Source organism: Ranitomeya variabilis, chromosome 2 (assembly GCF_051348905.1).
Source record: "Ranitomeya variabilis isolate aRanVar5 chromosome 2, aRanVar5.hap1, whole genome shotgun sequence".
Classification (NCBI taxonomy): domain Eukaryota; kingdom Metazoa; phylum Chordata; class Amphibia; order Anura; family Dendrobatidae; genus Ranitomeya; species Ranitomeya variabilis.
In genome coordinates this window covers 474040963-474054042 of record NC_135233.1, presented here as the reverse complement: position 1 = coordinate 474054042, position 13080 = coordinate 474040963, and the positions used below count along the sequence as shown (strand labels likewise).

The following is a 13080-nucleotide window of genomic DNA, read 5'->3' as shown; positions in this document are numbered from 1 at the left end:
ATCTGTGTTATATGCTACGTGGGCTGTGAGGCTCTTTCGCCCGGGGCCCTCAAAAACCTGGAGCCGTCCTTGGCTTCACTGATTGTTCGCAGCCGGCCGAGCGCGACCAATCAGTGACAGACGCAGTCCGGCCGCGGATTGGCGTGGGATTTGAACCACGCTTCGCTAACTGGTCGCACCCGGCTGGCCAAATCCTGTGTATTCATTGCATTATTCTGAAATCTTCATAAATAAACTACATACATATTCTAGAATACTCGATGCGTTAGAATCGGGACATCATCTAGTTTCTTATAAATTGCTAATTACTCTGCTATTTATGCTGATATATTTATATAAATTATCTTCCCATCCATTACCCTATGGTTCGGTTTTTAAGGTATTATTATTGTTATGTATAATCATATTTCATTTCCTTTTTTATTAACTTGTGCGGGCACCTCTTTATGCAAGTAGTGCTACTTCTTCCTACTCTCACTAATAAGCCGGCGTCACACTCAGCGTAAGACAATATGGTCCATTTTTTACGGCCATAATACAGCCGTAATATGGCGAAATGTTCCCAAAATAGTGATCCGTAGGCAGGGTGTGTCAGCGTATTTTGCGCATGTAATGTTGCGTATGCAATCCGTATGCCTACCGTAATGCGTTTTTTTCACGCAACCTGCCAAAATGGACATTTAACGGTTTTGGATGCTGTAATTGATTTAAATCAGCCTCAGAAACCCTATTTAAGGCCTCGACAACAGGTGCCACCCTCCCATATGGCCATTTGGTGCTTGTGCATTTGTTGGTGCATTCTCTAAACCTTTGCAGCATGTCTGACCTCCTTCACTTCACCCCAACCCAGCGGGTTTTGTATAACTGGCTCTTGTCACGTCGCTTTGGGCAGCCATATCCAGTTATTGCTGATCCGCGAAGGAGGAGAACAAGAATGTGGGTGCATCCTCTTCTCATGAAACGCCTCACTAAAGGCCATTTTAACAGGCTCTATACAGCTCTGCGGCAACATCCCGATAAATTCTATCTCTACTGTCGGATGACCATCCCAACATTTGATAGATTGTTGGAGATTTTACGTCCCGCTATAACATATCAGGACACAAGGTTGCGCAAAGCCATATCTGCAGAGGAGCGTCTTCTCCTAACCTTACGGTATGTATTACATATTCACCATCCTCACATACTGTTTTTTTTTACTTTTAAACCAGTTGTTTTTTATCAGTTCTTTCAAGGTATATGTGGACAGTAGGTCACAAACATATATCTAAGCTTTACCAAAAGTTAAGAGTCAAGTTGCCTTTTTTTTTGGAAGACCTTATCCTGCTTTACAGGAAATCCCCCAAAAAAGGGCCTAGTAATGTTTTGTGTGTACTGGTTTAACATAACTAATATTTTTTTATTTTCATTTTTCAGCTTCCTGACAACAGGCTTGTCATATGCGGGACTTCACCTTGAGTTTTTAACCCCTTCCCGACCTTTGACGCCACGTAGGCGTCATGAAAACCCGTGCCAATCTGTCCCTGCAGATCGGGTGAAAGGGTTAACTCCAATTTCACCCGATCTGCAGGGACAGGGGGAGTGGTACTTCAGCCCAGGGGGGGTGGCTTCACCCCCCCCGTGGCTACGATCGCTCTGATTGGCTGTTGAAAGTGAAACTGCCAATCAGAGTGATTTGTAATATTTCACCTAAAAAACTGGTGAAATATTACAATCCAGCCATGGCCAATGCTGCAATATCATCGGCCATGGCTGGAAATACTGAAGTGACCCCCCCCACCCCACCGATCGCCCCCCCCAAGCCACCGATCTGTCCCGTAGTCCCCTCCGTCCTGTGCTCCGCTCCCCCGTCCTCCTATCCGCTCCCCCCCTGCTCCTATGCCACCCCCCCGTGCCCCGATCTCCCCCCTTATACTTACCGAGGCTCCCGGTGTCGGTCCGTCTTCTCCATGGGCGCCGCCATCTTCCAAAATGGCGGGCGCATGCTCAGTGCGCCCGCCGAATCTGCCGGCCGGCAGATTCATTACAAGTACATTTTGATCGCTGTGGTAGGTTCTATCACAGCGATCAAAATAAAAAAAATAATAAATAAACCCCCCCTTTATCACCCCCATAGGTAGGGACAATAATAAAATAAAGAAAATATTTTTTTTTTCTTTTTCCACTAGGGTTAGGGTTAGAACTAGGGTTAGAACTAGGGGTAGGGTTAGGGTTAGGGGTAGGGTTAGGGTTATGGCATGTGCACACAGTGCGGATTTGGCTGCGGATCCGCAGCGGATTGGCCGCGGATCCGCAGCGGATTGGCCGCGGATCCGCAGCGGTTTGGCCGCTGTGAATTCGTAGCAGTTTTCCATCAGGTTTACAGTACCATGTACACCTATGGAAAACCAAATCCGCTGTGCCCATGGTGCGGAAAATTCCGTGCAGAAACGCTGCGTTGTATTTTCCGCAGCATGTCAATTCTTTGTGCGGATTCCACAGCGTTTTACACCTGTTCCTCAATAGGAATCCGCAGGTGAAATCCGCACAAAAAAACACTGGAAATCTGCTGTAAATCCACAGGTAAATCGCAGTGCCTTTTACCTGCAGATTTTTCAAAAATCGTGCGGAAAAATCTCACACGAATCTGCAACGTGGGCACATAGCCTTAGAGTTAGGGTTGCAATTAGGGCTAGGGTTGGAAATAGGGTTAAGATTAGGCTTGTGGTTAGGGTTACGGATAGGGTTAGGGGTGTGTTGGGGTTACAGTTGTGGTTAGGGTTGGGATTAGGGTTAGGGTTGGGATTAGGGTTAGGATTAGGGTTGGAATTAGGGTTACGGGTGTGTTGGGGTTAGGGTTGTGGTTAGGGGTGTGTTGGGGTTAGGGTTGTGATTAGGGTTATGGCTACAGTTGGGATTAGGATTAGGGGTGTGTTGGGGTTAGTGTTGAAGTTAGAATTGAGGGGTTTCCACTGTTTAGGCACATCAGGGGTCTCCAAACGCGACATGGCGCCACCATTGATTCCAGCCAATCTTGCGTTCAAAAAGTCAAATGGTGCTCCCTCCCTTCCAAGCCCCGACGTGCGCCCAAACAGCTGTTTACCCCCACATTTGGGGTACCAGCATACTCAGGACAAACTGGGCAACAACTGTTGGGGTCCAATTTCTCCTGTTACCCTTGCAAAAATAAAAAATTGTTTGCTAAAACATCTTTTTTGAGGAAAGAAAAATGATTTTTTATTTTCACGGCTCTGCGTTATAAACTTCTGTGAAGCACTTGGGGGTTGAACGTGCTCATCACACATCTAGATAAGTTCCTTGGGGGGTCTAGTTTCCAAAATGGGGTCAATTGTGGGGTGTTTCTACTGTTTAGGCACATCAGGGGCTCTGCAAATGCAATGTGACGCCCGCAGACCATTCCATCAAAGTCTGCATTTCAAATGTCACTACTTCCCTTCCGAGCCCTGACGTGTGCCCAAACAGTGGTTTACCCCCACATATGGGGTATCAGCGTACTCACAACAAACTGGGCAACAAATATTGGGGTCCAATTTCTCCTGCTACCCTTGTGAAAATAAAAAATTGCTTGCTAAAACATCTTTTTTGAGGAAAGAAAAATGATTTTTTATTTTCACAGCTCTGCGTTGTAAACTTCTGTGAAGCACTTGGGGGTTGAACGTGCTCACCACACATCTAGATAAGTTCCTTGGGGGGTCTAGTTTCCAAAATGGGGTCACTTGTGGGGGGTTTCTACTGTTTAGGCATATCAGGGGCTCTGCAAACGTAACATGATGCCCGCAGACCATTCCATCAAAGTCTGCATTCCAAAACGTCACTACTTCCCTTCCGAGCCCCGGCATGTGCCCAAACCGTGGTTTACCCCCACATATGGGGTATCAGCGTACTCAGGAGAAACTGGACAACAACTTTTGGGGTCAAATTTCTCCTGTTACCCTTGCAAAAATAAAAAATTCTGGGCTAAAAAAATATTTTTGAGGAAAGGAAACACATTTATTATTTTCACGGTTCTGCGTTATAAACTTCTGTGAAGCACTTGGGGGTTCAAAGTGCTCACTACACATCTAGATAAGTTCCCTTGGGGGTCTAGTTTCCAAAGTGGAGTCACTTGTGGGGAGTTCCTACTGTTTAGGCACATCAGGGGCTCTGCAAACGCAACCTGACGCCCGCAGAACATTCCATCAAAGTCTGCATTTCAAAACGTCACTACTTCCCTTCCGAACCCCGATGTGCGCCAAAACAGTGGTTTACCCCCACATATGGGGTATGAGCGTACTCAGGAGAAACTGGACAACAACTTTTGGGGTCTAATTTCTCCTGTTACCCTTGGGAAAATAAAAAATTGTGGGCTAAAAAATCATTTTTGAGAAAAGAAAAATTATTTTTTATTTTCATGGCTCTGCGTTATAAACTTCTGTGAAGCACTTGGGGGTTCAAAGTGCTCACCACACATCTAGATTAGTTCCTTGGGAGGTCTATTTTCCAAAATGGGGTCACTTGTGTGGGAGCTCCAATGTTTAGGCACACAGGGGCTCTCCAAACGCGACATGGTGTCCGCTAATGATTGGAGCTAATTTTCCATTCAAAAAGCCAAATGGCGTGCCTTCCCTTCCGAGCCCTGCCGTGCGCCCAAACAGTGGTTTACCCCCACATATGGGGTATCATCGTACTCAGGACAAACTGGACAACAACATTTGGGGTCCAATTTCTCCTATTACCCTTGGGAAAATAAAAAATTCTGGGCTAAAAACCATTTTTGAGGAAAGAAAAATTATTTTTTATTTTCACGGCTCTGCGTTATAAACTTCTGTGAAGCACCTGGGGGTTATAAGTGCTCACTATGCATCTAGATAAGTTCCTTGGGGGGTCTAGTTTTCAAAATGGGGTCACTTGTAGGGGAGCTCCAATGTTTAGGCACACAGGGGCTCTCCAAACGCGACATGGTGTCCGCTAACGATTGGAGCTAATTTTCCATTCAAAAAGTCAAATGGCACGCCTCCCCTTCCGAGCCTTGCCGTGCACCCAAACAGTAGTTTACCCCCACATATGAGGTATCGGCGTACTCAGGAGAAATTGCCCAACAAATTTTAGGATCCATTTTATCCTGTTGCCCATGTGAAAATGAAAAAATTGAGGCTAAAAAAAATTTTGTGTGAAAAAAAAGTACTTTTTCATTTTTACGGATCAATTTGTGAAGCACCTGAGGGTTTAAAGTGCTCACTATGCTTCTAGATAAGTTCCTTGGGGGGTCTAGTTTCCAAAATGGGGTCACTTGTGGGGGAGCTCCAATGTTTAGGCACACAGGGGCTCTCCAAACGTGACATGGTGTCTGCTAGCGATGGAGATAATTTTTCATTAAAAAAGTCAAATGGCGCTCCTTCCCTTCCGAGCCTTACCATGTGCCCAAACAGTGGTTTACCCCCACATGTGAGGTATCGGTGTACTCAGGAGAAATTGTCCAACAAATTTTAGGATCCATTTTATCCTGTTGCCCATGTGAAAATGAAAAAATTGAGGCTAAAATAATTTTTTTGTGAAAAAAAAGTACTGTTTCATTTTTACGGATCAATTTGTGAAACACCTGGGGGTTTAAAGTGCTCACTATGCTTCTAGATAAGTTCCTTGGGGGGTCTAGTTTCCAAAATGGGGTCACTTGTGGGGGAGCTCCAATGTTTAGGCACACGGGGGCTCTCCAAACGCGACATGGTGTCCGCTAAAGATTGGAGCCAATTTTTCATTGAAAAAGTCAAATGGCGCTCCTTCCCTTCCGAGCCCTGCCATGCGCCCAAACAGTGGTTTACCCCTACATATGAGGTATCACCGTACTCAGGACAAATTGGACAACAACGTTCGTGGTCCAGTTTCTCCTTTTACCCTTGGGAAAATAAAAAAAATTTCGCTAAAAGATCATTTTTGTGACTAAAAAGTTAAATGTTCATTTTTTACTTCCATGTTGCTTCTGCTGCTGTGAAACACCTGAAGGGTTAATAAACTTCTTGAATGTGGTTTTGAGCACCTTGGGGGGTGCAGTTTTTAGAATGGTGTCACTTTTGGGTATTTTCAGCCATATAGAACTCTGAAACTGACTTCAAATGTGAGGTGGTCCCTAAAAAAAATGGTTTTGTAAATTTTGTTGTAAAAATGAGAAATCACTGGTCAAATTTTAACCCTTATAACTTCCTAGCAAAAAAAAAATTTGTTTCCAAAATTGTGCTGATGTAAAGTAGACATGTGGGAAATGTTATTTATTAACTATTTTGTGTCACATAACTCTCTGGTTTAACAGAATAAAAATTCAAAATGTGAAAATTGCGAAATTTTCAAAATGTTTGCCAAATTTCCATTTTTTTCACAAATAAACTCAGAAATTATCGACCTAAATTTACCAATAACATGAAGCCCAATACGTCACGAAAAAACAATCTCACAATCTCTAGGATCCGTTGAAGCGTTCCTGAGTTATTACCTCATAAAGGGACACTGGTCAGAATTGCAAAAAACGGCAAGGTCATTAAGGCCAAAATAGGCTGGGTCATGAAGGGGTTAATCGGACGCTCAACAATTTCTGGCATTGTACGTGTAACCTGTCGCCAAATATGGGAGAAAATGAAAGACCTTGTTATGCCTGAGCCAAAGCAGTCTGATTGGCTACAAATAGCCCATGGTTACCAGCAAAATTGTGACTTCCCTAACTGCATTGGAGCCGTGGATGGGAAACATATCAGGGTACATAAGCCGTCGAACTCTGGCTCCCAATTCTATAATTATAAGCAGTTTTTCTCTGTAGTTCTGTTAGCTGTAGTTGACAGTAACTACAGGTTTATAATTGTAGACATTGGGGCCAATGGGCGAACTAGAGACTCTAGGGTCTTCAATTCGTCCATTATGGGTCGGCGGCTACGTGACAACCTGTTAGATCTCCCACCACCACAACAACTCCCAGGCTCCAGTGCGGAAGCAGTGCCTTTTGTTTTTGTTGGAGATTAGGCCTTCCAACTAACCAGACATGTCATGAGGCCTTATCTACGGCGCAACTTCGACCACCGGAGGAAAATATTTAATTTACGGCTTTCTCGGGCGCGGAGACTGGTGGAGTGTGCCTTTGGGATTCTGGTGGCCAAATGGCGTGTCCTCCAGTCTGCCATTCAGCTCAGTGAAACTTCAGTGAACGAAGTGATCAAAGCGTGTGTAATTTTGCACAATTACACCCGCTTACATGATTGCTCATCAGATGCTATTGGTGAACACATGTTTAGCAATGTGATTCGGCCTACACCACATGGCCTTCCATCGCGCCGTCCCCTTTCTGGCATAAAAGTTAGGGATGTTTTCACCAATTATTTTGTCTCTCCTCCTGGCGCCACTCCCTGGCAAGATTATGCTGTGTCTCAGTTGTGATTTTTTTTTGTTGCCCTTATCTTTGTTAAATACAATTTATTATGCCATTTTAAACGGTAACGTGTGTGTTTGATTTCATTAATTTCCAGATTTGGCGCAGACCATATGTGTGGGGTGTTGAAATGATTAGTCCACAAACATCATTTTGCTTTCGAATTTTTTGTTTAAGGAAAACTGAGTCAAAATTTGTAGGGCAACTTGCCACCATATTTTTTGTTTTAGCTTGTTTTTGGGCATAAACAACAAACCAAATAAACAATCCAGACAATACAAAACAACAACAGCCATGGTTTGGCTGAACATATATGGACCTCAACCAAAAGAAAATAGAAATTAAAGATCCCTGCAAGTAGGCGGGGGAGATAGCAGCAGCTCGGGGTCCTGTTCAGGGTGCCTTGGTTGCGCCACTTGGCCTTGATCCTGTGAGGATGCAGTTGGTTGCGGAGCGGAACTCTGCCCTTGTCCATATTGGGCATTTTGTTGTTGGCCATAAATAAATTTGCGCTGCAACTCCTGTTGATGCAGATATTGTGTGTAGTCATACCCCATCCCAAAATGGCCATGTTGTCCAAACCCAGGTTGGGACCAGCCTACATCACTGGGTCTGGAAAAGTGGCCATATTGGGAATGGGGGTTGTAGGCTGCCATTTGTTGCAGTGCAGGCCTTTGCATATTTTGAGGTGGGATGGGCTGAGGTGGAGGCCTACGTGGAGTAGGTGGTGCAAATCCGGATTGATCATGCCCCTGTTGAGGAAATTGAAGGCGCAAGAGGTTTGTTGGTGCAAGCTGCCTTCTCTCAATGAATTCATATACCTCATAGGGGTTATTTGGAGGGGTGCTTAAATCAATCAGGATTTGCATGCACCCTCTCACACGTAGCCTCACCTCACGGGGAAGGGGGCGAAGGTAGCGGGCAAGGCTGCGAGAAAAGGCCTCCTCACCATCATCCGTAGCTGCCCTGGACAAATAATTAAGGACACCTGCGTCCACATCCCTCCTTGTCGCTTGCACCTCTCTCCTTCGGCGCCCTTTGGGTAAAGGCACAGCTGCCTGTGGGGATGACACCGGTGGGCCAGTAGGACTGCTGCTCTGGCCTTGCTCCTCCTGGCTTGCAGGTTCATGTGCTGCTGAGGGTGGTGGGTCTGGATCTTGTCCACTTGGTGCTGTGTCTTGGGATGCTGGAGCAGTTGGTCTCGGAATGATGGAGTGATCATATGAAGAAGATGGGCCTGCCACCTCTTCATCCCCACCAACCGGATCAATTACTGCTTCCGAATCCGACCCGGTCTCCCTCTCTGTGAGGTTGGACTGTGTTCTGTAATTAAACAATAAAGACAAAAAGAAAACAGGAAATCGGTCAATATTTATTAGACATTCTTTTCGCAAACATCTGTGACCTCATGTCAGTAAAGATATGTCCAAAAAACATCAGAGCCTCAATAGATATCATTAAAAAAACCCATGTTAGATGCTATTCACACAATGGGATCCCAGATTTATCCCGTGAGTCACCCAAACTTATGAAAATACTACCACAACACATCATACTGTCGCCTCCCAATGAAAAGCTACACAAACAGAGTGAAGACACACCTCTTACAACAATCACATAACCTGCAGTAACCACATATGAAAATAAAAAAAGAATGAACAGCTGGACCCACGCCTACTGTATTGTCACCCATCCCTTGTTTGAGCTTGTGAGGCTTGGCGGCCAGGGTCCTCTCTCATCCTGGCCCATATTTGGGCAATTATTGTTAACCATTTTTATTTTGCATATCTTTACCAATCCTTTACATCCAAAGTGGCATGGAATAACCATAAACCCCCCCCCCCCCCCCCAAAAAAAAAAAAAAAAAAAGTGTGGTGGGGTTAGGACTTACTGCCTTAAATCCATACTGCCATCCAAAAACGACAGACGGTCATAATAGATGTATTTTCTTTTTTTTGGTGGTGCTGCTGACCCACTTCTTGCACGCATCTGACGTTCCCGCCGGTACTGGTCCCGGATGCTGCGCCATCTTCTCATAACATCATCCACTGCAATGACATGGTCCAACATTTTGTTATTACCAAGCCCTCATTCTGCACATAGCTTAAAACAGTTGGCATTGATAGATAAATAATCTTAGTATTAGTTGTTTAGATAGCAACATTAATTCCATGGTGCTGTACATGTGAAAGGGGTTACATACAGGGTTCTAGATATCCTTTACAGTTAACAGGTTTACAGTGACAGAGTGGTACTGAGGGGAGAGGACCCTGTCCTTGCGGAGTTACATTTCTGGAGATTTGAAAGACGATACTTCAAAAGCATTAGGAAATTATTATCCTAAAGTAAGACCTCAATTAGGACAGAATAAAAGAACATGGCCCACAACCCTCTGTACTAGTTTCTTGCTTCCGAAAATAGGACACAACGCAACATCAATATTAGCTATGTCCGTTAGCACTATATCATGTTAAGCATCTTTGGTTTGTTACATAAAGTTGCCATTATATCAGAATACAAATTTTTAAAGTCTAATTTTGAAACAAAAAAGTTCAAGCAAGCATTTTTGAAGGAGACATAATGTTAAGACATTATTGTACTTACAAAGTTGGGTCTGCTCCGCAGGTGGCCTTTGGCCATAGTCAGAGAATAAGATCCCACATATCGCACGCCATGCTGCCTCTTTCCTGGCCCTCTTGGAATAATTTGCATCCCGCTGGTCCCAGATTTCTGGCCTTTCTTGGACCAGGATGAGGAGCATATCAACGTTTATAATGGTGGACATGCTGCTTGCAACTCCGTGGAGGCGAGAACCAGACTTCCTGGATGTGTGTGGGGCGTTTTCAGCTAATTAGCATGTCTGAGATTCAAGATTGAGTGTTTGTCCAAATTCCTTGCACCTGGCGATGTCTGGAGATGTCTGGCGTATTTCTCGCAAGTCACACTGCTGGTCTGTGTGTAATCCGTATTTTTATCGCCCCCATAGACTTTCATTGGCGATTTATTTGCGCAATACGGTGACAAACGCAGCATGCTGTGATTTTGTACGGCCGTAGAGGACCGTATAATACGGAACCGTAAAATACGGCTGATAGGAGCTGGGACATAGGGAATCATTGTGCCGTGTGTTATGCGTATTGTACGGATGTATTTTCTGCGCTCATACGTCCGTTTAACTCGCCAGTGTGACGCCGGCCATAAAAGGTATTTTAGCCTTAATTCTATTGTCATACTCTTTGTTCTTTGACCATATGTTCAGTTTCCTTCTTTTTGGTCTATGGCTGAAAGAGAGGATCCCGAGCAGGGGTCCTCCTATATAACATGTACATGCACCAATGAAACACAAAGGGGGTTATCAAGATAAGCTAAATCTCTAGTATAAAGAGAAGCTGAACCTTCTAAAATTAAAAATAAATAATAATTTGCATCAATGTTTTTGTGACATAAATATATTTTGTTTTTCTCCTACAGGTATGATACTTGTCAGTTTCATCTCCAGATACAATCTGTTCCATTGATTCTGCCTAAATAAATGGAGCACCAAGGGAAAACTCTGACATACAGGAATGCTTTTATCATTTTGATTGCACAACTGTTCCTCTCAACCATTTTCTTTTCACTCTATAACTATGGAAATCGCTCATTGATTAGCAGTAAGTTTTCATATACAAGTATCCCCCCGGAAACAGCTAACAATACTAAGATCATCCTTGTTTGGACGTGGCCATTTGGTGAAAAATTTCCACTTAATGAATGTCCCCCATACATTGATTTTTCTGGCTGCTTTTATACAGCTAACAGATCATTATATTCCTCCGCAGATGCAATTGTTATTCATCACAGAGATGTTTGTAATTCCAGAAAACAATTACCCCAGATGCCAAGACCACCAAATCAGTACTGGGTTTGGTTTAACTTGGAGTCTCCATCACATAGCCCAAATTTGCATTTTATGGATGATCTTATCAACCTCACAATGTCTTACAGAGCTGACTCAGATATTTTCTCACCTTATGGTTGGTTAGATCCAAATAAAGAAGGAGATACCTTCCAAATTCCTCCAAAGACCAAGCTGGTGGCCTGGGCAATAAGTAACTGGAACCCAGGTTCTAAAAGAGTACACTATTATGAGGAACTAAAGAAATTTCTATCTGTAGACATTTATGGAAGGCAGCATTTACCTCTGCCAAGAATTAAACATGAACAAACTTTGTCACAGTACAAGTTTTATCTTGCCTTTGAAAACTCAATTCATGAAGACTATATTACAGAGAAACTTTGGAAGAACGCATTGTCGTTTGGATGCGTACCAGTTGTTCTTGGTCCTACTCGGAAAAACTATGAACGCTTTATTCCAAAAGACTCTTTTATCCATGTAGATGACTTCTCCACAGCTGAAGAGCTCGCTAAATATATCTTGAAGTTAGATGGTGATGAGAAAGCTTACCAACAGTATTTTTCATGGAGATCTAGACTTCATCCCTCTCCAGGTGGTAATTGGAAGACTAATTACTGCAGGGTGTGTAAAGCACTAAAAGAGGTTCCGCCAAACAAAACTATTTCAAAACTTGGAGAATGGTACAAATGATTGTAGAAGTTGTGTTTTTTTTCTTTTAACATTTTTTTCTATTGTTATTGAATATGTTAACTTATAAATTTTAATAAATTGAAGGAAATCCGTCAGCAAGATATCAACTCCCAAACAATTAATATATATGCATGTAGCTCTTGGAAGGACAAGTCCAGCAAAATATTTACATGACCAGTACATTCCTCCTTTGTAAAATCAGCATTTGACTTGATATGCAAATGACGATGAAGAGCTATTTGTAGATCTGAAACCTGTGTCACTCCAGCTCTATTCCCCACCCAGGGCCACCTCCTCCTGCTTGACTGAATGGCTTATTTACCTGAAGTTACATAGCATACAGGCTTTTAGGCAAGCAGGAGAAGGTGGCGCTGCGCAGGTAAAAGAGCTGGAGTGACACAGGTTTAAGACCTACAAATAGCTCTTCAGCCTAATTTCCATATCAAATCAAACACTGATTTCTCAGTAATGGAAGAATGAACTGGCCTTGTAAAGGTATTGCTAGACTTGTCTTTGAAAGAGCTACATGCGCATATTAATAGTTTAGGGTGTGAAATCCTGCTGATTCACTTTAAAATCCCAATGCTTTGCATTGTAACATAAGGTAAAGGACGAATTATAATGCTGTAAAATAGAAAAGATACTGTGAATTCCAAAATGAACCATATACAATTAGAGTGCATTATTTCTTCTTAAAATAAATACAGTACCTCAACTGCTGCAGAACATCTTTTTTGAACAGCAAGAGAGATATGCAGATATGGATTATTATTTTTTACAATAGCATCAGAATGGAACAGCGCTGTATAATGTAAACCACATTTTTTAATGTGCTGTATACTACTGTGGGCAGTGCTGTATACTACTGAGGGCTGTGCTGTATACTACTGTGGGCAGTGCTGTGTACTACTGTGTGGGCAGTACTGTGTACTACTGTGTGGGCAGTGCTGCATACTACTGTGTGGGCAGTGCTGTATACTACTGTGGGCAGTGCTGTATACTACTGTGGGCAGTGCTGTATACTACTGTGGGCAGTGCTGTATACTACTGTGGGCAGTGCTGTATACTACTGTGTGGGCTGTGCTGTATACTACTGTGTGGGCTG

At 43.4% G+C, this 13080-nt stretch overlaps 1 protein-coding gene across 1 annotated transcript; it reads left to right on the top strand.

Moving 5' to 3' along the window:
* The first annotated feature begins 10919 nt into the window (after positions 1-10919).
* On the top strand, positions 10920-11975 carry LOC143809618 (4-galactosyl-N-acetylglucosaminide 3-alpha-L-fucosyltransferase FUT6-like). Its single transcript, XM_077292666.1, has one exon. It carries the CDS (start codon positions 10920-10922, stop codon positions 11973-11975), a length of 1056 nt encoding a protein of 351 aa, XP_077148781.1.
* The last annotated feature ends 1105 nt before the right edge of the window (positions 11976-13080 follow it).